General features: G+C 43.3%; 1 protein-coding gene across 1 annotated transcript; it reads right to left on the bottom strand.

Moving 5' to 3' along the window:
- Positions 1-472: 472 nt before the first annotated feature.
- On the bottom strand, positions 473-23,706 carry slco4a1 (solute carrier organic anion transporter family member 4A1). Its single transcript, NM_001126683.1, has 12 exons — positions 23,597-23,706; positions 16,972-17,817; positions 13,360-13,450; positions 11,806-11,927; positions 10,855-10,960; positions 9,343-9,497; positions 7,126-7,321; positions 5,405-5,570; positions 4,540-4,694; positions 2,898-2,962; positions 2,331-2,479; positions 473-2,218 (listed from the first exon to the last, which is right to left on the bottom strand). Exons 2-12 carry the CDS (start codon positions 17,744-17,746, stop codon positions 2,069-2,071), a joined length of 2,130 nt encoding a protein of 709 aa, NP_001120155.1. The 5' UTR covers positions 17,747-17,817; positions 23,597-23,706; the 3' UTR covers positions 473-2,068.
- Between the last annotated feature and the right edge of the window lie 396 nt (positions 23,707-24,102).

Here is a 24,102-nt window from a genome sequence, read left to right as displayed (position 1 = left end):
GTGCAGGAATGGCTGCCCCCGGGGCTACACAGCGGGGTATTTATATAAACTATAGTAGGGTTTCTGTAGCAAACACCCCAGCTGTACCGGCGCAGGAATGGCTGCCCCCGGGGCTACACAGCGGGGTATTTATATAAACTATAGTAGGGTTTCTGTAGCAAACACCCCAGCTGTACCAGTGCAGGAATGGCTGCCCCTGGGGCTACACAGCGGGGTATTTATATAAACTATAGTAGGGTTTCTGTAGCAAACACCCCAGCTGTACCGGCGCAGGAAGGGCAGCAGGGCACCTGTCAGAGTAGAATTGTTGGCTGCTTACCTCCCATAAACACTGACAGCGGCCACGATAGACTTTCTCTTTCTTACAGACCCCTATAAAGCGCTGCTTAATGACATGCTCCTTTCACAGATATTGTTCCGCCTCTCAGAACAAATCTATGTAGTCAAACAAAGCAAAGGTTAAACTGTAGAATAAAGTATCATCTGAATTTTATCAAACTTTATACAAAAATAACAATTCGTACAAAGAAAAGGTACAGTGGAATTAAAGGTACCCCCCCCGTGTGTAACATTGTGATAAATAGAAACATAAATACTATTTCCTCTGGTATAAATAATAAGTAGTAGCCCTTCATACAACAATAGGTAGTTGCTGAACACAACTCTTTAGTGGATAAGGATACTTTCCTTGTCTTTTAAACTAAAGTGTGTAGTTGCACTATAGCTCGCAGTCGGCTCTGCCTCTCTCAGTGTACAGACTGTATAAGTATGGGGTGTCACTATTATGTTATAGGTCAGTTTAGGCTTGTGTGCGGGTTCAATTCCCAGGCTACTTTTGGATCAGAACATGCAGATCTGCATGAAAATAGAATAAGGGCACAGCTATGAATATTAAACATATAAACATTTCTTATGTGCTTGGTTCAATACAAAGAGCAGGGCTTGTGTATGTGCTAGTTACTTAAGTGAACAGGGAATGGGGAACGTTTAATACAGAAACGGCCTCAGTATTCAGTATGAGAAACTGCAATTCTCTGGCCTTGCCACTAGAGGGCCCTCTCTGCTAATTGTACAGTGGTCACTTTCTGTGGCCAGATCTCTAAAGGTAGCCATACAGGGGCTGATTCAGCAGCTTGTATAGGCACCGTTGGCGGGGCTACCCGTCTCTATCAGGCAGCACCTATGCCCTCCATTCTAATTCGACCTTTGGCCCTAGGGCCAAGTGATCGAATTAGCCCAATATCGGGAGAAGATCCTCTCATTTGGCCGCCTTAAGAACCCTGAAGTGGAATCTGTTTATCTATAATAAGCCTACACGTCTATGAAAAGTCGTGAATAAACAGTTCTGTATATATGGGAGATTTCTGCTAATAACTTACCTCAAAGGATCCCGGTTCAAATGCTTATAGAAAATGTATGCTGAATAAAGGATAAATAAAAGTAATACATGTAATATTGATATGTCGGCACAACCATGTATTAACGAGACCTAATTCCTTATAATGAATTACTGTGTGGCCCAATCATGAAAAAGAGCCAGTCTGGTGTATAGAGCGCATTGAGGTGCAGTCGCACATTCTCCTGCTGTTCCTGCTGGAACTGGCAAGCTGCTTTACTGTCACTTGAACTGTGAAATGTGTGGTCTTTTCACGTGGCAGTACTGCCTCTATTGAAGGCTCATTGGGCCCCACAGCACCTCTAGGGCATAGGGACAGAGAGGGTTCTTATCTGCAGAACACGTTATCAGACTTAACATAAATCAAGTTTTTTTGGTTTTTTTTAACTTCGGGACCCCCCCCGGAATAAATCTGACATACAGATAAACATAATAACCTGTTGTATCAAATGCTCTAAGGCTGAACCTCTCTGCATTAACGCACTGCAGAAACCAGTAGTAACAGCCGAGCCCTTTTACACTGTGTAGTGTAGCACTTCCTCGGGACGCCAGTCGCAGCAACTGTTACATAACTGAGAGTTCCCTGCAACGCCAGAAGAGACTGCTGGACAGAAGCAACACTGCACATTAGTGTTTGAGAAACCGAACGAGAGACCAGAGAGGAGCTGGCACTCAGGATGGAGTGCTGGTTATATCCCGTCCTTTGTGGATTTCCTCAGCATTGCCCTTAATGCAGTTGGTCCCTTTCTGCTCACCTGAAGGGGACAGAGGCGGAGGCTTATACAGAAACAAGGCAAACAGGAAAAATAGCAGCCCCAGGACCTGCCAAGGAAAAAGGGGCATCAGGTGTTAATATTCATGGCCCAATGATGCCAGTTATGGTCAAGAAGAGGTTCTGCAGCAGCTTCGCCGGTGACAGGGCAGATTCACTCACCTTGTACACCAGTCCGGCCATAAGCATGTAGTTGCTCATGTCTGAATTCTGATAGAAATAACAGGAACCATTTGCCCCTCCTTGTTTCTGCCAGCGTAGACATGAGATGTCGATCATGGAACCGAAGGCAATAGGACCGGGAATGGCTCCTGTGGGAAATAGAAATTGGGTGTAAAGTGAGAGCAGATTGTACAAAAGGGAAAGCACCAAATATCAGTATATATATTTATTTATTTAGTCTCCTGTGTTTAACCGGGGTTTGGTGGTAGAACAGGATAACCACTGTGGCCCCTGAACCACTAAGTCATTGGAATACATTGTGCATGGTGTAAATACCGAACCAATTTATACAGGAGGGAGGCAGCAATACAAGTGGGTAGGAATTGGGACTCTACCATTAAATGCTGTTAATAAAACATCTCCATATATGTGATTATTCTAACACTGACGTACAGGAACATTGTAGACAGTAAAGCTGCATTAACAGGGAGACACTGTCATTTTTCCATGATGGCAGGAAATTGCATTAGAAGGTAATGAAGACTATTAGCAGAATGTGTAGCCTACCCAAAGCTCGGGCTAATATCCACTGGATCCCAAGGGCAAAGGAGCGCTGATTATCAGAAACACACCTGTAATAGAGAACAGCAGAGCTATCAGTCATGTCTGTACTCTGAGAAACACTTATTTTTACAGATAAGGCCAAATGGCGTGATCAGGTCTGGAGTGGCCATTGGTGGATTCTGGCATATGCAAGAGGAGGGCTAAATACCCCCCCAATTCACTTACGCAGTGAGCCACAGTGGGACCCCTCCCAAGCTCCATCACCAAATTTCCTTAGTGGTGGAGGGTGGGGGGAGATCTTTTATTTAATAAAAACAAATCAAATATATAGGCACCCAAGGGCCACCACCCAAAAGCTGCCATCCTAGACACACAGGCTGTTGGGTGCCTATATATAAATATGGCCCTGGCCAGAAAGGCTACTGTAAAATGCCATAGACCAGGGGTGGCCACACTATTCTATTCCGCAGTCCACCAATGACCACGGAATGCGGAAGTGTGGTGTGAATGTGTACGTACTCGACGCAGCATATGGACGCATTCACGCAGCACTTCTGCATCTTTGGCTTGATCCCGGTCCACCAGGGATCGACGTATTGGCCACCCCTGCCATAGACAGTCATTATTTATTGGGCCTTTGGGTGGCTGGTTGGGCCTGTGTGTTCTTGAAATGCCAGGGCCTATTCTGAATCTCAATCCAGACCTGGGTTTGACAATATGAATAACCATGGGAGAGTTTACATGATGAAGAAATGAAGGCCCATTGGAGGATAGCTTTGCTCCACTGAATGGGAGTGTACATGACATGGCAGTCACCGACTCTGGCCATGAAGTGTTTGGGTAGAGCCCCATTTGTGCGCTAGGGCCCCTGCACTAATGCCATCAGTACGGCCCAGAGTGCATTATTACACAACATTTCTATGTGCCCGACTGACGCTATTTATCTCCATCCTGTTCTAATGTTCAGATAATGTATGTTTTACAGCCCCTTTTACCCATTAATGTACGGAAGCACGGTTCCACTTGGGAGCAGTACAAATACTGGATCGGTATTACTAATGGGCAGCCATTTGTGAAGCTTCAACAGACTAATGGGAAGGCTATTACTAAGGCACAAACTGCTCTGACGTGAAAGGGGGAGCAACCCCATGTGCAACATGAGTGCAATGAATAGGGCTTGTGCGGAACAGACTTCATGCCTGTTGTTTAATGAGAAATCTAGAGCTTCTGATAATTTACGTACGTTTAGTCGGTAGGACAAGTTATAAAATGTCGGTGGGATAAGGATAAAATCAGAACATGTATCTGTGTATCTGCCGATACCCTTGGGGCCCTACAATGGGAGTCACTTTCCTACGATTGGTGCCTGTAACTATTTCATGTTCAGAACATCCTCCCATTGGTTATTGTTAGGGCTTTATACTACAATTTCAGCCTGAATGTGAGTTTTAGATCGTTGCATTTAAAACGTATGACTGCCGAAAATCTGAATTTGTTTACTTTTACTCTAAGCACTGCATATTGCTATGGACTAGGGTGACCAGATCCCTTGAATACATTTTTTTTATATTATTTATATAAACTATAGTAGCAAACACACAACTGTTACCGGTGTAGGGCACACAATATGGACACATGAGGGTACCTGAGAGTCGCCGTTAATGCAGGAACGCTGCACAGGAATGTGAAGAGAATCACCAAAAATACGAAGGCGAGCAGGAGCGGCATTGTATTACAGGGAGACAGGCATTTCCCCGCAACAACTACTGCTCCAGCAACACAGCTGCAGTTCTGGTACACCTGAAACAGACAGACGTGCACGTGAGTACGAGTTGCTCGGCCACTGTGGACTCAGTAACTGTATATTCCTGTGCCCCAAGTCAGTTTGGGTTAAAGACTACAGTTATAGTTTTGTTTTAAAGGCCATATTCTACCTCTTAAGGGGTTGTTTACCTTTTTACTTTTAGTAGGATGTAGAGAGTAATATTCTGAGACAATCTGCAATTGGTCTTGATTTTTTATTATTTGCAGTCTTTTAGTTATTTTGTTTTCAGTTCAGCTGCTCTCCATTTTGGAGTATCAGCAGCTATTTGGTTGCTTGGGTCCAATTTACCTTAGCAACCAGGGAATGGTTTGGATGAGAGACTGGTATATGAATAGGAAAGGGACTGAATAGAAAAGAAAGTTAAAAAAAAGTAACAATAACAATAAAACTGGAGCCTCATAGAGCAATAGGCGTTTCACTGCCGGGGTCAGTGACCCCCAGAGTTGGAAAAAGAAGGCAAATAATTCAAAACTATAACAACTAAATAATGTAGACCAAATGAAAAGTTGCTTCAATCTGGCATTTCTATAATTTACTAAAAGTTAAGTGTAAACCCCCCCATAGGATAAAGGAAACACTAAGTATAATAGTAACTTTAAATGAAATTATTTGGGGTATTTGGAACCTTCTAGTTGATTCCTCTCTACTATTTTAAACGAGGTTTAGCCGGGCCAATGAAAGTCACCTTTTGGTCATTCCTAATGTCTGAATATGCCTCGGAGCAGCCGGCGTGGCAGGCCGAGTAATACGTGATATTACCCTCTACGCAAACCGGGCTGTAAATCTCTTCCAAACATCTGCAGTCAGCATTACACAGCGCTGTCAGGTTCTGACTGCCTTCCAGCAGGACGCTGCAGGTAGGGAAAAAACTCATTAAAACAATGACACTTTCAGATAATGGCAATGTCACATTATGCTGGCACTGTGCGCTCAACGCTAGCAAGGGCTGCAAATATGATTTATTTATAAGGTGCCACCAGTGCGCTGTTCAGTCAACAGATGTAGCCCAATTAATGAGCCTTTCATTTGCAGGGATTGTAAAAAGGTTAACAGCAGGGTCGGACTGGGGGGTGCAGGGCCCCATGTCCGGGGAGGGAGACCAGAGGGCCCAGTCTGACCCTGGTTAACACTGCAAATAATTCCCTCTGCCATTTAACCTTTTATTCTTCAACCAACAAATGTATTTGTAGCTGTAATATTGGTGTGTAGGCGCCATCTCAGTGCCTTGTGCCTGAGTCTGAGCTTTCAGAAGGAGCCAGCGCTACACATTAGAACTGCTTTCAGCTAACCTATTGTTTCTCCTACTCCCATGTAACTGGAGGAGTCCCAAACCGGACTTGGATTTCTTACTATTGAGTGCTATTCTGATACCTACTGACAGGGCCGCCATCAGGGGGGCACAGGGGGGACAGTTGTCCCGGGCCCGGGCGTTTAAAGGGGGCCCGGCCGGGCTCTGTTACTGTTATCGCTGGTGTCCGCTGTGATGTCCCGAGCTCTCCGCTACATGTGCTCTTTTATAAGCTTGCGCCCTGTGCGTACTGACGTCACACGCACGGGGCGCAACCCTATAAAAGCGCACATGTAGCGGAGAGTTCGGGACATCACAGCAGACACCAGCGATAACAATAACAGAGCCCGGCCGGGCCCCCTTTAAACGCCCGGGCCCAGGACAACTGACTGAGTTGATGCAGGGGAGTAGGAGCCGAAGGATGCTGGCGGCTGCGGCGGGGGGAGAGGACTGGAGGATTCTTGGGGGGGCCCTGGGGGAAGGTGGAGGATGCTTGGGGAGGGCCCTGGGGGAAGGTGGAGGATACTTGGGGGAAAGGCCCTGGGGGAGGGGGAAGGTGAAGGATGCTTGGGGGGGCCCTGGGGGAAGGAGGAGGGTGCTTGGGGGGGGAGCTGGAGGATGCTTGGGGGGCCCTGGAAGAAGCAGGAGGATGCTGGGGGGAGCTGAAGAATGTTTGGGGGGCCCTTGAAGAAGCAGGAGGATGCTGGGTGGGGGGAACGGGAAGAAGCAGTAAGGAAGCAGCAGAGAGCGGGCCATTGTATGGGGACACTGGGGGAGGACCACCAATGTTTTAGGGGGCCCTAGGCTGGCTATCAATGTTTTAGTGGGTCCCTGCCCTGGCACCAATGCAAAACGTAAACCTTGGCCACAAATGTTTTAGGGGGGCCCTGGCTACCAATGTTTTAGGGGGCCCTCGCTACCAATGCCTGTGTGTCCCTTGTATTGATGGGAGGGGCCATTGGGGGCATGGGAGGGGCCATTGGGGGCGTGGGAGGGTGGGGCCCAGAAAATTTTGTTGCGAGGGGCCCCGTGATTTCTGATGGCAGCCCTGCCTACTGGGCGCTCCTTCTTTAGTTAAGAATTAATATAAGGAACGTGAACCATAAAATCTTTATCACCTTTCCCGGTATGGGGCGTTGACTCCGACCAGCTCCAGATTGGGACAGCTCAACAGGAATACGAACATTGACAGCAGACCAATCACCGTACAGATCACGCAGAACTTGATTGCTGCTGAGCAGTTCAGTTTTAGTTTGTTCACTATAAATCCCCCAAGGAAAGTGCCACCGCCTCCAGCAGGAACCACCAAATATCCTGTCTCGGGAAAACAAAAAATAAATGTATATAGAATGATTAGTTTTCCTTTAAAATGCTTGATGAATACCAAACTGCAGATTGCCTACTGAGTAAGTTAAAGAGATACGGACACCTGATATTAAACTGCTTTATAAATATATATCTTTATATGTACATGTATGTCTTTACATACATTCCATACCTGATCCCCCATGTTCCTCTATGAGGGGCAGACATATTAGTGCTACAGGAGTCCATTAGCATTAATAGCTATAACCGACAGGTTGAGAAAGGACAGTCAGGTCATCAACATGACCTATAGGTAAGTTTTTATGAACATTAATATTTTAGAAAGTAGTTTTTTCATGTCAGTATCGCTTTAAGACTAATGAAATTGTCAGCAAGCTTTACAATAATTCGGGAAAACGGCTAGGGTTAACCGCAAATTTGTTAATGACCACTAGATGGTGCAGCGGCACGGGCATATTTTTGGCTGCCCACATTCAAGTGAGGTGGATAAAAATACGCCGAAACTACGCACAGCAGTAAAATTGGTGCATTAATCCTTCCCTTGCTGCGTAAAAAAATGTCAAATACAATAGTTGATATGATTGTGGACATGCACCCTGGTTTGTTTACTGCAGGTAAAGCAGAATGAACACCCTAAGCACCTTACCCTGCCTTCAGTAAATGAACTAACACCCTTTGGAAATCCCAGCAGGTTATAAAAAGCCGTGGTACTTTCCTGCTTGTTATCATGGTCTTGTTGTGATCTTAGACACATTTCCATTCCTCTTAGGGGACAGGGAGAGCTGTGGGCACTATGCCTATAGGTCAGTACAAACACTGTGGCTAAAATAAAATATATGACAACTTACCATAACTGCATGCACCCCCACAGCATTAGCCAGCACCTTGCCTATTAGGTCAACAAATAGGCAATAGCTCAACAAATAACTAAGTTAAAAATACTAAACTTAATGTTTTTGGTTTCTGCAACCATCAAAACCTCCAAAGATGCCCCCAGTACCTCCCCATCTTAGGTGACTTACCTGAGCTTAGGGACCCACTCACTATATAATATGTATATATACACAATATGCCAGTAACAATAAACAGTATATACACAATATAACAGCCAGAATACAAAGCTGATTAGTAATTAAATCAGATTCACATTACATGGCACAGATACTAGTGCAGTCTTAAGGTGGCCATATACAGGAAGATCTGCTCGTTTGGTGACTAGGCCAAACGATTTAATTACGATGGCGGGCACAGGTTGGACCAAGGACTGCATCAATGAGCAGATGTGGTTCCCGATCTGACGGAAAATCAAACCTGCCCGATCAAGATCTGGCCAATTTTAGGCCAGATCTCGGTCTGGTAGGCCCGTCGGTGGTGTCCATACAGAGAAGCTGCTGAATCTGCCCGTGTATGGCCACCTTTAGATAGAATTGATCCATAATCAACCCTTGTAGCATCAGCTTCTATGACAGATGTCGCCACAATTTCTGTTTATGTTCTGATAATTTCCCATGATCCTTAAGCTTAGCTTTTCAGCAGCAATGCCCACTGAGCATGTGCAGTGCCACTGGCATACATAAGATGGCTTAATAAGGTCCAAGGGACAAATTTAAAAAAAAGCTTGGACCATTGCTCTTAATGAGATGCTTCTTTAAAGCCCCTTTTTTTTTTTAACAGGAAGGAAGAAAACACGTGATAAGAGTTAAACGTTTCTGTGTAAGGAGACCACATTTACCCAATTACTGTGAATACAAATATTCCTGCCTGTAACATTTCTTTTTAAAACATGCAGTTATAAGATCTGTGGTTCCCTGTGTGTGTCTCGTTTTTTTCAGTGTGGTTTAATATATAGAACTGGGACTGACCCTGTGGTAGGCTGACATTAGCGTTACATTTTTTTTTTTTTTCGTTTTTAAATGAGAAATGAGATGATGGAAAAGTACATTTTTGTGCGATGCAGGAAAGGTACAACTCAAAAAAATAAAATAAAACTGTGTAAATGATGTTCTCACCAAAGCAAGTGGCAGCTTGTGATGCACTCAGGCTGAACTGAGATTCCAGGAACTTGGGCCCAAAAGTCGACATCCCAGTAATCAGTGTGGCTTCTGTGGCCCCCGCTAAGCACAGGAAGACAAACGTCGGGTTCTTGAGAAGCATCAAGAGTGACCTGTGTAAGATACAATCGGCAAATGTATTATATAGCGAGGCTGAAAAAAAGTATAACGTTTAACTGTGGTGTAAATAACCAGGAAAATGTTATTCACTGGTAGGTGCCAATGTGGCAGGCAACTCTCTGGGAATATAATCTCTGCACCCTGGGTTTGCTTTCCTTATTGCTGAAAAGTGTGCCGGCCAGGGGAACTTCTCCACTAAGGGCCGTGCCATCTTCTGTCCCAAGGATCCTTTGGTAAAGCCAGAAGCATTCATAGTAGGCTATAATGGGAAAATAGGCCCTGGCATTTTAAATACACAAAGGCCCTAATAGAAAATGACCGTCTATAGGCGGCCATACATGGGCCGATTGTAGCTGCCGATATGGGTCCCTTAGACCGATTCAGCAGCTAATCGGCCCGTGTATGGGCACAAACAACGGGCCTGCCCGACCGATATCTGGCCTGAAATTGGGCAGATATCGATCGGGCAGGTTAAAAAATTTAGTCGGATAGGGGACCGCATTAACGAGCTGATGCGGTCCCCGATCCGACTAAATTTTTTAACCTGCCCGATCGATATCAGCCCAATTTAAAACTGACAGTGCCTATTACCGGCGTTCTAATTCTATCATTTGGCCCCAGGGCCAAACAACCGAATTAGCCTAAATTCATCCTATATAGCCCACCCGTAGGTGTGAATATCGGGAGAAGATCCGCTCAATTGGCGACCTCACCAAGCGAGTGGATCTTAACATGTTTGGCCACCTTATGGCCTCCAAGTGGACAGCCCTGTGCTGTGTGGGGCATTTGTGACTTCTGACTGCAGTTCCCTCTTCTGACCACAGTGAGTAAATGCTCTATAGGCAGAAGCCAAAAAATTAGCCCCACCCCTTGAATGAAGGTGGAGCTCACAAAACCAAGTTAACCAGTTAAAAATGACAGTGAAACAAAAGGACTAAATCTAACCAAAGCTACAACATGAAACCAGCTTTTGCATCATTCTGGCATCAGAAAATGAATCTCTTACTTAATTTAAGAAAAGGGTGATTGCACAGTAACGAGGGCCACCATTACGGGGGAGAACAGATGGTTCAACTCCCAAAGTGGGCAGGGCTTGCAGAGGTTGGGTAGATTATGGTAATGTTTTTGGTATAATTGGGTTTGGTTGTGGCAAATTGAGGGTGGGACCACCTGGGCAGTTTATTTGTATTTAATCAGAGCCCCATTTCACTTATTTTGGTGGGAAGGCCCCTTGGTAGTATGGGGCCCCCGTGTTTTTTGATGATGGTTCTGACAGTAACTGATCAGTAAAAAAAACCTTCGACTTGTTAAACAATAGGGTGGAGCCTTACAGCCGAGTACGGTTCTTACTTTGGCAGGTCCTTAATGGTTTTTCCAAACTCAGGATCTTTAATGGAGTCGCTATCTTTCACCTGATGCGCTTCAGATACTCTCATAACCATGTAACGTTGGGAGCCTTTAGAGGATAAAATAAAGAAATATTTGTAGTCTGACTTACCAATCAAGCAGAAGCTGCTCTATATTTTTACATGGGGATGAGTTGCAAGGTTGCTAGGTTACATCACGTGGAGAGCAACAGGACAGTCCTATCTATAAAACATACAGTAAAATTAAAATGCCGCTATATCCATATTAACACTTAAGCCATAAGGCTGTAATGTATTTAATTTAAGAGACTCACTCAAAGGGGGTTTACTAAGAGGAAGCTGCAAGCAACATTTTCTACAACAACATAGAAGACATAGACTTTTCACAGACCACTAACAGCGCTGAGTACTTTTTTGTTTTAAGGACAGTCCTATCTGCCGATAAAGGTATGGGATCCCTTATCCGGAAACCCGTTATCCAGAAAGCTCCGAATTACGGAAAGCCCCTCTCCCACAGACTCCATTTTAATCAGAATTTTAAAACGGATTTCCTTTTTCTCTGTAATAATAAAACAGTTCCTGTACTTGATCCCAACTAAGATATAATTACCCCTTATTGGGGCAGAACAGCCCTATTGGGTTTATTTCATGGTTAAATGATTCCCTTTTCTCTGTAATAATAAAACAGTACCTGTACTTGATCCCAACTAAGATATAATTACCCCTTATTGGGGGCAGAACAGCCCTATTGGGTTTATTTCATGTTTTATTGATTTGTTTAGTAGACTTTAGGTATGGCTTAAGGTATGGCTCAGGACCGAGAATACCCTTGGTCCTGAGCATTCTGGATAATGGGTCCTATACCTGTGTATATATATATATATATATATATATATAATATGAATGTTGTTGTGCAGTGCCACGGGAGGCTTACCTGGTAGCTGCTGGGGGTAGGCTAATATCGGCAAGGAAATGAGGAACCCGGCCACTCCAGCTGCCAAGAATCCAATCCACCAGGCTCCAACCCAAAGGGGATTCCCAGGAGTGAGATCAGTTCTGTATTAGAAAATACCTGCGTGTGTTAGTTTGCTTTTTAATAGGCTAGGCCAAGCAGCTATATGCCAGAAAAGAATGTTCAATGAGCCCCCTATGCACTACAATCTATATTAGGAAGAAGTAGAGGAAAGATTGATATATTGGTCTACATGCTTTTAAAAGCCATTGTTTAATTTAAGGGCTGAGGTATGCATTCAAAAACTTTAAAAGGGTGAATTGCCCCTTTAACAAGTCCTCAAACAGTGACCGACCAGGTCAAACCTGCTATAGAAACTGAAAGAAAATATGTCAAATTCTTGCCCTATAATTACATTTGCATAAAGTCAGCACACATATTTACATACTGTGGGTGTAGCACATATATTTGCACAAATCTGTTTTCAGCACTTGGATTCAGTATGTGCCCAGAAAGTAGGGATCCAAGCAGCACATGTACTTATATATATGAACATGCATTGCCTGGGGCAAGAAGTAATGGCATAGGGTAAGCTAGTACTGTAGGCACCCCTGTGTATTGCTGCCTTTATCTACAAGCAGCTGGAAACATATGCCAAAGCTGCCTCTCACCTTTCACTACATTTAAAGTGATACTTACGTATATTTTTAATTCTAAATGACACTGTTACACAGCAAATAATTCCCTCTGCCATTTAACCTTTTATTCTTCAACCAACAAATGTATTTGTAGCTGTAATATTGGTGTGTAGGCGCCATCTCAGTGCCTTGTGCCTGAGTCTGAGCTTTCAGCCAGCGTTACACATTAGAACTGCTTTCAGCTAACCTATTGTTTCTCCTACTCCCATGTAACTGGAGGAGTCCCAAGCCGGACTTGGATTTCTTACTATTGAGTGCTATTCTGATACCTACTAGGAGCTGCTATCTTGCTCCCTTCCCTTTGTTCTGCTGATCGGCTGCTGGGGGGGAGTGGGGGGATAGTATTCCAACTTGCAGCGCAGCAGTAAAGTGTGCCTGAGTCTGAGCTTTCAGCCAGTGCTACACATTAGAACTGCTTTCAGCTAACCTATTATTTCTCCTACTCCCATGTAACTGGAGGAGTCCCAAGCCGGACTTGGATTTCTTAGTATTGAGTGCTCACACCCTAAATGCCAGCCCCGTAGGCAATGTAGTGTAGTAGCCAAGGGTGTTTGCTCAGTGTGAGCTTAAATCGTTAGTAGTATCTTGAGCTCTAATGAGTGAGTAGGGCACATGTATGTCCAAAAGTGCAGTGAGTAATAAAAAATAAAATTCACTGACAGGCTTCCACCCTAATAATCTGGTTGGGTGAGATAAATTTTGGCATACGAAAAATTAAGCACAGGGTGTGAGAGGCAGAAAGATTTATTTTTTCTTGTTGTTACACTACAAAGCGTTGCCAAGCATATGTTTACTATAATGTATACTTCACAAAGTATGGAGAGAAGAGTGTACTTACTGCCTGCTGATATCAGTGTATATATTGAGGAAGAACCCCCCCAGGAGGTAACCAACGGCGGGTCCAACAATGGCAGCTGTATAAAATATACCTAATGAAGGGGGGGGACAAAGTTATTACACAGCATGAAAACAAAATCAATTTCATTAAATGTAACAGTTGTAAGTCTTTTTGCCTTCAATAAGGATCTTAGTTGGGATTAAGTACAAGGTGGAAATTGAAATTAAAATTTTTATTTATTTTTTTTAAATGCAGTTCTGGATAATGGTTTTCCAGATAATGGATCCGAAACCTGTACTAGGACACTACACTGAAGGTATATAGCTTTTTGAGGTGTGAGCAGTGTTTGATTTGTGCTACATATTAAACATATATACAGGTATAGGGTCTGTTATCCAGAATGCTCGGGACTGGGGGTTTTCCGGATAAGAGTTATTTCCGTAATTTGGATCTCCATAACTCAAGTCTCCAATAGGGATTAATTATATCTTAGTTGGGATCAAGTACAGGTACTGTTTTATTATTACAGAGAAAAGGGAATCATTTAACCATTAAATAAACCCAATAGGGCTGTTCTGCCCCCAATAAGGGGTAATTATATCTTAGTTGGGATCAAGTACAGGTACTGTTTTATTATTACAGAGAAAAGGGAATCATTTAACCATGAAATAAACCCAATAGGGCTGTTCTGCCCCAATAAGGGGTAATTATATCTTAGTTGGGATCAAGTACAGGTACTGTTTTATTATTACAGAGAAAAGGGAATCATTTAACCATGAAATAAACCCAATAGGGCTGTTCTGCCCCAATAAGGGGTAATTATATCTTAGTTGGGATCAAGTACAGGTACTGTTTTATTATTACAGAGAAAAGGGAATCATTTAACCATGAAATAAACCCAAGAGGGCTGTTCTGCCCCAATAAGGGGTAATTATATCTTAGTTGGGATCAAGTACAGGTACTGTTTTATTATTACAGAGAAAAGGGAATCATTTAACCATGAAATAAACCCAATAGGGCTGTTCTGCCCCAATAAGGGGTAATTATATCTTAGTTGGGATCAAGTACAGGTACTGTTTTATTATTACAGAGAAAAGGGAATCATTTAACCATTAAATAAACCCAATAGGGCTGTTCTGCCCCAATAAGGGGTAATTATATCTTAGTTGGGATCAAGTACAGGTACTGTTTTACAATTACAGGGAAAAAGGAAACAATTTTTCAAAACTAGAGTTATTTGCTTATAATAGAGTCTATGGGAGATGGTGGTCCCGTAATTGGGAACTTTCTGGATAACGGGTTTCCGGATAAGGGATCCCATACCTGTACAACTATGGCCTGCACGCGACCTTGGCTTCATCTGACCACAAATCATTTGGTCACTTCTCCTGCTTTTCGGCAAACTTTACATTCTTTTCCTCGCAAGGAAACTTCGGGCGACTCCGGAATACAAAGCGCCAAAAAGTGAATATATTGGGGGAGGTTTGTTGCCCGTGGTAGCCCAGATTTAACCACCGGAGACAAATCTCCCTGTGTGCCACTACCCTATGGAATGCTCAATTCTATTTAATTCATAATAACCAGTTTAAATCTCATATGAAAAGGAAGAAGAAACACTGTCACCTAGTGCTTAATATAAAAGATGGAAATTATAATTCAAATATAAACCCAGGCACAGCAGCAATGGGCTGTCACCTACCAGTAATAATGCGTGTGGTTGACAGAGATATAAGATTATATATGTGCAGATAGATATAGTCATACCACGCACTGCAGCGAAAAACCTGTCTAGCACATCTCTCAGGCATCGTTCTAATTCTGAAACCTATGCTGTGACCCTGATCATTTCTCACCCAATGATTGCGTCGAATGAAATGCATCAGGATGTGGTCTATTTAAACCAGTGAAATAAAACCGTATTTCTAGGGTGATACATGCAGCTACGCCCCTTTAGGGTGAAGGCACACTGAGTTACTTAGTAGCAGTTACTTGTCACGGCTATTAAATGCCAGAAAAACCCTCGCCATAGACAATACTGAGAATTACCTCTGCTAAAACACACGTAGAGACAATTATCAGTAAATGATCAGCATTGTCTGTTTTAGTAGCTGCTACTAGTAGCTCTGTGTGTCCTCACCCTAAACTTCACGAGTGGCAGAAGGAGTGCTTGCCCTTCCTTTTCTTTATTAAGTCTGTAATGTACAGCACCAGTATGGAGAATTTCTTTCATGATAAAAAGGCCTTTATTCCATCATGGCCAAATCCTGAATGGTACCAGCAACATTTCAGGCCCCAATTGGCCTTTTTTCAAGCTCCGGTCAGGCCGTTTGGGGCCTGAAATGTTGCTGGTACCATTCAGGATTTGGCCATGATGGAATAAAGGCCTTTTATCACGAAAGAAATTCTCCATATTAATAATAATAATAATCCGTGATTACTACTGAAATTTGCACCGGCTGATTGAAATCTTTGATGGGGGAAGAAGTGTGCTGTTTCGTTCTTTTGAGCTTCTTTTCTTCATTACCCAATGATCTAATATTTCTGTAAATGGTCAGCTTTAGTTAGCCATTCATGGTGCCCCATGTGTAACCCTAAGGGTGAAGACACACGGAGCTACTTAGTAGCAGCTACTTGTCACGGCTACTAAAATAGACAATGCTGATCATTTACTGATAATTGTCTCTGTGTGTGTTTTAGCAGAGGTAATTCTCAGTATTGTCTATGGCAGGGGATTTTCTGGCATTTAGGGTAAAGACACACTGAGCAGCAGCTACTTGTCACGGCTACTAAACCCCAGAAAATACCCTGCTATAGACAATACTGAGAATTGCCTTTGCTAAAACACACGTAGAGACAATTATCAGTAAATGATCAGCATTGTCTGTTTTAGTAGCCGTGACAAGTAGCTGCTACTAGTAGCTCCGTGTGTCTTCACCCTTAAGGTGGCCACACACATGGCGATTTTCAATCTTTCGTGCGACCGTCGGTCACACGAAAGATCGTTACAATCGGCCACTAACGTTCAGGACTGAAACGGCAGATATGGAGGTAGAAAGAATAGGATTTCTACCTCCTTCTGCCGATTCAGTTCTGAAGGCAGATTTTGCTCAGGTGCCTTCTATGGCACCCAATCAAAATCTTTTAACCCACCCGATCGGCGAGTCGACCGATATCAGCAGCCTCCTGTAATATCGGTCACCTCGCCGACTTGCCATACACGCACCGAATATTGTACGAAACGAGGTTTTGTACAATGTTATCAATGCGTGTATGACCAGCTTTAGTAGCCGTGACAAATAGCTGCTTCTAAGTAGTTCCGTGTGTCATCACCCTAAAGGGGTCTGTCCAAGTCCACATGTCACAAGTATCCCAGATGGGACATCTGACATCTGACATCAGACCCCTTTGTAGCTCCACACAGCAAGGTTGCCATTTGTATTAGAATCTCCTGCATGTACAATCATATCTGCCATAAGACAGACTCCAATCCTTGGAAAAACGTCAGTAGCCAAAAATCAAGACTGTCCTACTAAATGCAGGAAATGTATGAAAATGTGTGTTGTATCTTGGATGCAAAGTTCCCTATGCAGAAACACCAACATATCTACTCACCAATATACACAGGGGAGTTACTAGATTTGACGTTTTCATCCAGGTACGTCACCCCCAGGGTGTAGAGCGGAGTGGCCCCAATCCCGTGAAGGAACTGGCCCAACATGAAAACGAACCTATAGTTGGAAAGACTTGAGGCACTTTCTGGAAGCTGCTGTGTGCGGTTGGAGCGACATCCTTCTGTGTCGAAATTGAAGTTGATTTCATAGGAATCATTAGAGAAGTGGGGTAGTGCGAAAATAAAGGAGCCGATGCCCATAATAAAGACACCCCATCCCAACCAGCGAGGTTTGTGCCCACTTCCTCCGAAATAGCTGACAAACGTCAGGCATAAACAGGCCGCGATGTCATAAGAGCTTGCAATCAGTCCGGTGTGGTAACTGCGCAGGTAGAATCTCCGTTCAATTGTGGTGATCACGGTGTTGAGAAAGCCATTGACGGTCATCCCTTGCAGGAAAGAAGCCGCACACAGAAAAACTAACACCCCCTTGGGGTTATTGAAAACCTGAAGGCACTTTGGCGTTAGCAACCCCCAGCCGCACCGGTTCTCCCTTTCCGAGGGCACAAATTTGATTTCACGCGCGTCGTTCTCTAGAGGTTTGATCTTGGGTGTGATGTTATTATTTTGGGGTTCGTATGATTCTGGAGAACTTATGGGTGCTAGTGTTTCTGGCTGCTCTTGGGATTCAGAAGATTCCAGTTCATAGTCGCTGACACTATGGAGAAGCTCTTGCTTGGAGTAAAAACAGCGCTCTGTGTTCATATTGTGCGACATTGTGTGTAACGAATCCAGCTGTGGCGGCAGCGATGGGATTGTCCAGGGTCGAGAGGAAGATCACGCAGGCTCTGTGGAAACAGGAAAATAGACATTATTAATGGAAACAGTATACAGTGAATACAAATAAAAACACAAGGCCATTGGATTAGGGAGCAACAGCCTCCTACAAACCGCCCCAAGGGTGGGGTACTTTTTATTTCTATATAGCAAATAATTCCCTCTGCCATTTAACATTTTATTCTTGAACCAACAAATGTATTTGTAGCTGTAATATTGGTGTGTAGGCGCCATCTCAGTGCATTGTGCCTGAGTCTGAGCTTTCAGCCAGCGCTACACATTAGAACTGCTTTCAGCTAACCTATTGTTTCTCCTACTCCCATGTAACTGGAGGAGTCCCAAGCCGGACTTGGATTTCTTACTATTGAGTGCTATTCTGATACCTACCGGGAGCTGCCATCTTGCTCCCTTCCCATTGTTCTGCTGATCGGCTGCTGGGGGTGAGGGGGGGATATCACTCCAACTTGCAGCGCAGCAGTAAAGTGTGAGTGAAGTTTATCAGAGCGCAGGTCACATGGCTGTAGCACCCTGGGAAATGAAGAATATGGCTAGCAGGGGGAGACAATACTGCCACGGACGTGGTCTGAGCAGACATTTGGCCCTGGGCTAGAGTCCTCACACGGAACCAATTTTTGAGACCCAGACCCACAACCAGAACCCGTGACCCAGACCAGCAACCCAGGTTTTTTCTCGCTTGGACCAGCTACCTGACCCAACCCGCAACTGCCTTATCTGCAACCCACTGACCACCATTAAACAGGAAGTGCTGTTGCTGCAAACCAGAAGTGACGGCATCAGAAGTGGGCAGGGGGGTAGAAATAAAAAAAATGTAAATGTTTAAAACAATATAATGTAGATAATATCAGAATAAAAATATGAATAAGACCCACTACCCGACCTGCATCTATACCAGGGGTGGGCAAACTTTTTGGCTCAGGGGCCAACAGACGGGCCGGGCCAGCATTACGCCGTCTCTGCTCGTCAGTCCAAGTCTCACGTGATGAGACTTGCGGAGTCGGCAGGCCAGATTTAAAAAGACCAACGGGCCAGATGTGGCCCATAATGCATATAATAATAATTTGGGGGCCACCCTTCCCTTGCCACCCCAGATACAAAAACAGTTACCTCCAGTACCACAGCAGAAGGACAAAACGTTATGCCTAGGTGGCCCCAGGGGGACCCGGCATCTATGCTCCGGCGAGGCTTTTAGCGGATATCAATGCGCTTTCAGAGAAAAATAAACATAAATTGTACAATGGGAGCATCTGCAACGAATGATTGGTTTGTTTTGCCTTTGCACGGATTGTACCAATGAGCCCAATGAGGGTACGTTTTATCTCCCCCTCAATCTGCAGACTCTGCAGACTCTGCTATCTAGAGCGGAAACCTCAATGCTAACAAGAGGCGGCAGCGGGTGTCTGACTGGCAGTAACCCCGGGGAAGCGGACGGGCAGGCACGGCACCACCCTCACAAAGGGGCTACTGGTGGCATGGAGTTCTCCGTTCATAAATGTTCCTATTTGTTGTGCGACAATAAAGAATTCCCCCGGCCTGTGTGTGTGTATATCCTGCAGGGAGAGGAACCTGCGCGGCCATTACCCCCCAGTGTACTGTCCCCGTTTCCCCTAATTACCACATACCCATAGTGCTTTTATTCATACTGAAACCAAATTAATGCAGGATATGACAGAACCGTCTAGAGGAAGGGAAACAGCAGATACACAGAGACAGAGGAAACAGAATCAATTTGCTATTGGGTGGGTGTGTTATTAACCCCTCAACAATCCTATTGGGTTTATTTCATGGTTAAATGATTCCCTTTTCTCTGTAATAATAAAACAGTACCTGTACTTGATCCCAACTAAGATATAATTACCCCTTATTGGGGCAGAACAGCCCTATTGGGTTTATTTCATGGTTAAATGATTCCCTTTTCTCTGTAATAATAAAACAGTACCTGTACTTGATCCCAACTAAGATATAATTACCCCTTATTGGGGGCAGAACAGCCCTATTGGGTTTATTTCATGGTTAAATGATTCCCTTTTCTCTGTAATAATAAAACAGTACCTGTACTTGATCCCAACTAAGATATAATTACCCCTTATTGGGGGCAGAACAGCCCTATTGGGTTTATTTCATGGTTAAATTATTCCCTTTTCTCTGTAATAATAAAACAGTACCTGTACTTGATCCCAACTAAGATATAATTACCCCTTATTGGGGCAGAACAGCCCTATTGGGTTTATTTAATGGTTAAATGATTCCCTTTTCTCTGTAATAATAAAACAGTACCTGTACTTGATCCCAACTAAGATATAATTACCCCTTATTGGGGGCAGAACAATCCTATTGGGTTTAATTACTGTTTAAATAATTTTTTAGTAGACTTAAAGTAGGAGATCCGAATTACGTAAAGGCTCCTTATCTGGAAAACCCTAGGTCCCGAGCATTCTGGATTATGGATCCCACACCTGTACTTACTATGGGACGACTATGGGGATCAGTGACAAGCTACATCGGATCAGGGCAATTATCTCACAAAACCATTATTGGACTTGGGTACCGGGGGGCACACCAGAGCACCCCAGGGTCCACCAAACACAAATGCCCTCCTGCTGCTACTCCCCGCCCCATTGCTGATGCCCGCCCCATACTATATACAGACAAGCAGGGTCATATAAACAGTATAAGGGGCCTAAGATGGCAGTGAAGCTTAAGGTGCCTCTATTTAGCTATAATTACTGGAAGTGGACAATAGGCATATTAACCACCGGCATGGCAGTATATTCACTACAGAAAATGGACAATAGGCATATTAACAACCGACATGGCCGTATAATCACTACAGAAAATCGATAAAGAGCATATTAAACCCAGACATGACTACAGAAAGTAAGCAGCACATTAACCCCAGACATGCCAGTAAGATAACTGCAAAAATTGCCAATGAGCACTCCATTAACCCCCCACATGCCACTAAGATCACTGCAGAAACAGATTTTATTTATGTAAAAATCCCAGCTGTCAATCATATCTTGCTTGCAGACAATTACTTTCACTTTCCATTCAGCACTCGCTTCCCCCTTCCCTTCTCACCATCTAATTGTGTAACCTGTGCATGGACATGGGCATCAGGTCCCCCTATTCTGGCACATACACAAGATTTTGGGGGTGATACCAAGCTTGCATTAATAACAGTGGCCACAAAATGGCGCCTCCCCGCTTGCTGTGACTATGTAATTCCAAGACAGAAGAAAACAAGATTTATATTATTTATATAGTGTAAGTGAAGTTTATTTTGCATGACAAACACAATAGAAAAGAATTCTGAATTATTTCTTAGGGAGGCAGGTCCCCTTTAAACTGGGGGTTGAACTGGCGCTGGCATTTATTTCCCCTTTAAGTTACGCTGTGATGGGTTTATAAATGGAGCGCTACAGTAAATATATACAAAGGAACTGGGACATGATGAAGCCCTTGTTGCTGCAGAAAGTAAGAAGAATAGAGCTACTGTGTGTTGGATATAAAAGCCCCGTAAAGGGCAGAAGTTCACACAGTACATAGAAACTGCCCCACTTTCTTCAGGAATTTCGTACAAACACCGAGCAGCACCATTATTCATTAAGATTGGAAATGATTCACATTAGAAATCCCAACGCTAAGGGGCTGATTTATCAACGGTCAAGTTTGATTCTTTTTTTCTTCTCAATTTGAGTTTTTTTGCTCTTAATAAATTTGAATGTTTGGTATTTATTAAGTGGAAAAAACCCAGAAATGTAAAAATCTTGCGAGTTTCTATAGAAGTCAATGGGAATTGCCCTGGGCAACATCAAGCCATATCCGCAAACTCAAATTTTTCGAGTCTGTCAAGTTTTTAGAGCTCGTAAACTCGAAAAATTCGAGTTTTTTATTCGAACGATTTTTTCTTATAAATAAATACGCAACGATTTGATATGTGAATTTATTCGATTTAGAAAAAAAAAAACTCAATTTCACAAGGGGCAAATTTATTCAAATTTGAGTTCATGTTTTTTTTCCCCACAATTCGCGGAAAATCGCAGTGAAAAAAAAATAAGAATGCGACTATACTCGAGAAAATTCTTAAGAACCACGAATAGTCGGTATTTAGTAAAGAAAAAAATCCTATAAAAGTCGCCAGAAACGCTGGAGAGAATCACATGGTTCCATTCCTTTTTAATGAGGTTAAAAACTCAAATGGGAAAATAAATATAACGGCATTAGAGACGATTCTCATTTATTTCTATTGAACCTCATTTATTTCATTAATAAATACCGACTATTTGTGGTTCTTAAGAATATTCTCGAGTTTCGTCGGATTTGCTTTTTTTCTCTAATTTTGATCATTCGGCCCCTAATACTGCCCAAAAATAACATTTAGCGCTCTTAATCCTTACATGTAATTAAAGAAAACAGTGCTGGACAATTATTAATATTACAGGTATAGGATCTATTATCTGGAAACCCGTTATCCAGAAATGTCCAAATTATGGAAAGGCCGACTCTCATAGACTCTATTATAAGGAAATAATAGTTCATTTTCTTTCTCTCTGTAATAATAAAACAGTACCTGTACTTGATCCCAACTAAGATATAATTACCCCTTATTGGGGGCAGAACAGCCCTATTGGGTTTATTTCATGGTTAAATGATTCCCTTTTCTCTGTAATAATAAAACAGTACCTGTACTTGATCCCAACTAAGATATAATTACCCCTTATTGGGGCAGAACAGCCCTATTGGGTTTATTTCATGGTTAAATGATTCCCTTTTCTCTGTAATAATAAAACAGTACCTGTACTTGATCCCAACTAAGATATAATTACCCCTTATTGGGGGCAGAACAGCCCTATTGGGTTTATTTCATGGTTAAATGATTCCCTTTTCTCTGTAATAATAAAACAGTACCTGTACTTGATCCCAACTAAGATATAATTACCCCTTATTGGGGCAGAACAGCCCTATTGGGTTTATTTCATGGTTAAATGATTCCCTTTTCTCTGTAATAATAAAACAGTACCTGTACTTGATCCCAACTAAGATATAATTACCCCTTATTGGGGGCAGAACAGCCCTATTGGGTTTATTTCATGGTTAAATGATTCCCTTTTCTCTGTAATAATAAAACAGTACCTGTACTTGATCCCAACTAAGATATAATTACCCATTATTGGGGCAGAACAGCCCTATTGGGTTTATTTAATGGTTAAATGATTCCCTTTTCTCTGTAATAATAAAACAGTACCTGTACTTGATCCCAACTAAGATATAATTACCCCTTATTGGGGGCAGAACAGCCCTATTGGGTTTATTTCATGGTTAAATGATTCCCTTTTCTCTGTAATAATAAAACAGTACCTGTACTTGATCCCAACTAAGATATAATTACCCCTTATTGGGGCAGAACAGCCCTATTGGGTTTATTTCATGGTTAAATGATTCCCTTTTCTCTGTAGTATTGTGGATAACAGGTCCCATACCTGTATTATTATTATTATTATTATTAGTAACACATGTATATTAACACAACTGAACATACAGAATACCACACATACTCACAAGCCTGCAGCCCTCCAGCTGTTGTGCCCCCAGCACCCTGACATTCTGTAATGGAATCCAACACCCAAGATATTACATATAGAGGAAGGAAGCCCTATGGCTGCTGAGGGGCCCTGGAGGCACAAGGAGCCCAGGGGCCACTGACTGACAGGCAGCTTCAATATATGTTTCTGAAAAATATATTCTTCCCAAATAGCCCCCTGCCGTTACCTGCCCCGGTAGAAGCTATCAGAGCGGGGTCGGTACCTCCGGGCCGGGCCGCTCTCCTTCAGCCTCTGGTACCTCACAGATACATGCCCTTTCATTCACCACAAGCGGCTCCTCCCATCCCCTAACCTGTTCCTGCGAGCCAATCAGAAATCGAAATGTCCAGACTTACAGTTTATCGGCCAATCAAGTGACGCCTTGGGCGGGACATTGTGCCTCTAGTCTCCTAATTACTAGACGCGACAGAACAGGGCTCTGGCAGAACTAATGAAAGATACAGGGCAAGAAACAGCAGTGCCATTAAAGTGCCAGTCCGTTTATAGAGGCAGACGTAGCTCCGCCACAAATGCCAGCATCACGTATTGCTTTATAGCCCCTCCCTCCTCCCATGTTGGACGTGCGTCTTTTAGTCACGAAGTGTATCTGTCGGCTGTGGGTCCTTTTACATGAACGTGTCTATATATATCTGTGTATATATATATATATATAGCTATCTTCCCCACTTTCTT

The sequence above is a fragment of the Xenopus tropicalis genome, chromosome 10 (genome assembly GCF_000004195.4).
Source record: "Xenopus tropicalis strain Nigerian chromosome 10, UCB_Xtro_10.0, whole genome shotgun sequence".
Taxonomy (NCBI): domain Eukaryota; kingdom Metazoa; phylum Chordata; class Amphibia; order Anura; family Pipidae; genus Xenopus; species Xenopus tropicalis.
The sequence above is the reverse complement of the archived record's forward strand: the minus strand, read 5'-3'. Positions and strand labels throughout refer to the sequence as shown.

What these genes read in the sequence shown, in the direction of transcription:
- slco4a1 (NM_001126683.1), bottom strand. Translation starts at nt 17,746, where the DNA reads ATGTCGCACAATATGAACACAGAGCGCTGTTTTTACTCCAAGCAAGAG. An exon ending in TACACTGATATCAGCAGGCA is followed by an intron (nt 11,928 to 13,359) that starts GTAAGTACACTC and finishes TTTCTAATACAG; the next exon opens with AACTGATCTCACTCCTGGGA. An exon ending in AACGCCCCATACCGGGAAAG is followed by an intron (nt 5,571 to 7,125) that starts GTGATAAAGATT and finishes CCCTACCTGCAG; the next exon opens with CGTCCTGCTGGAAGGCAGTC.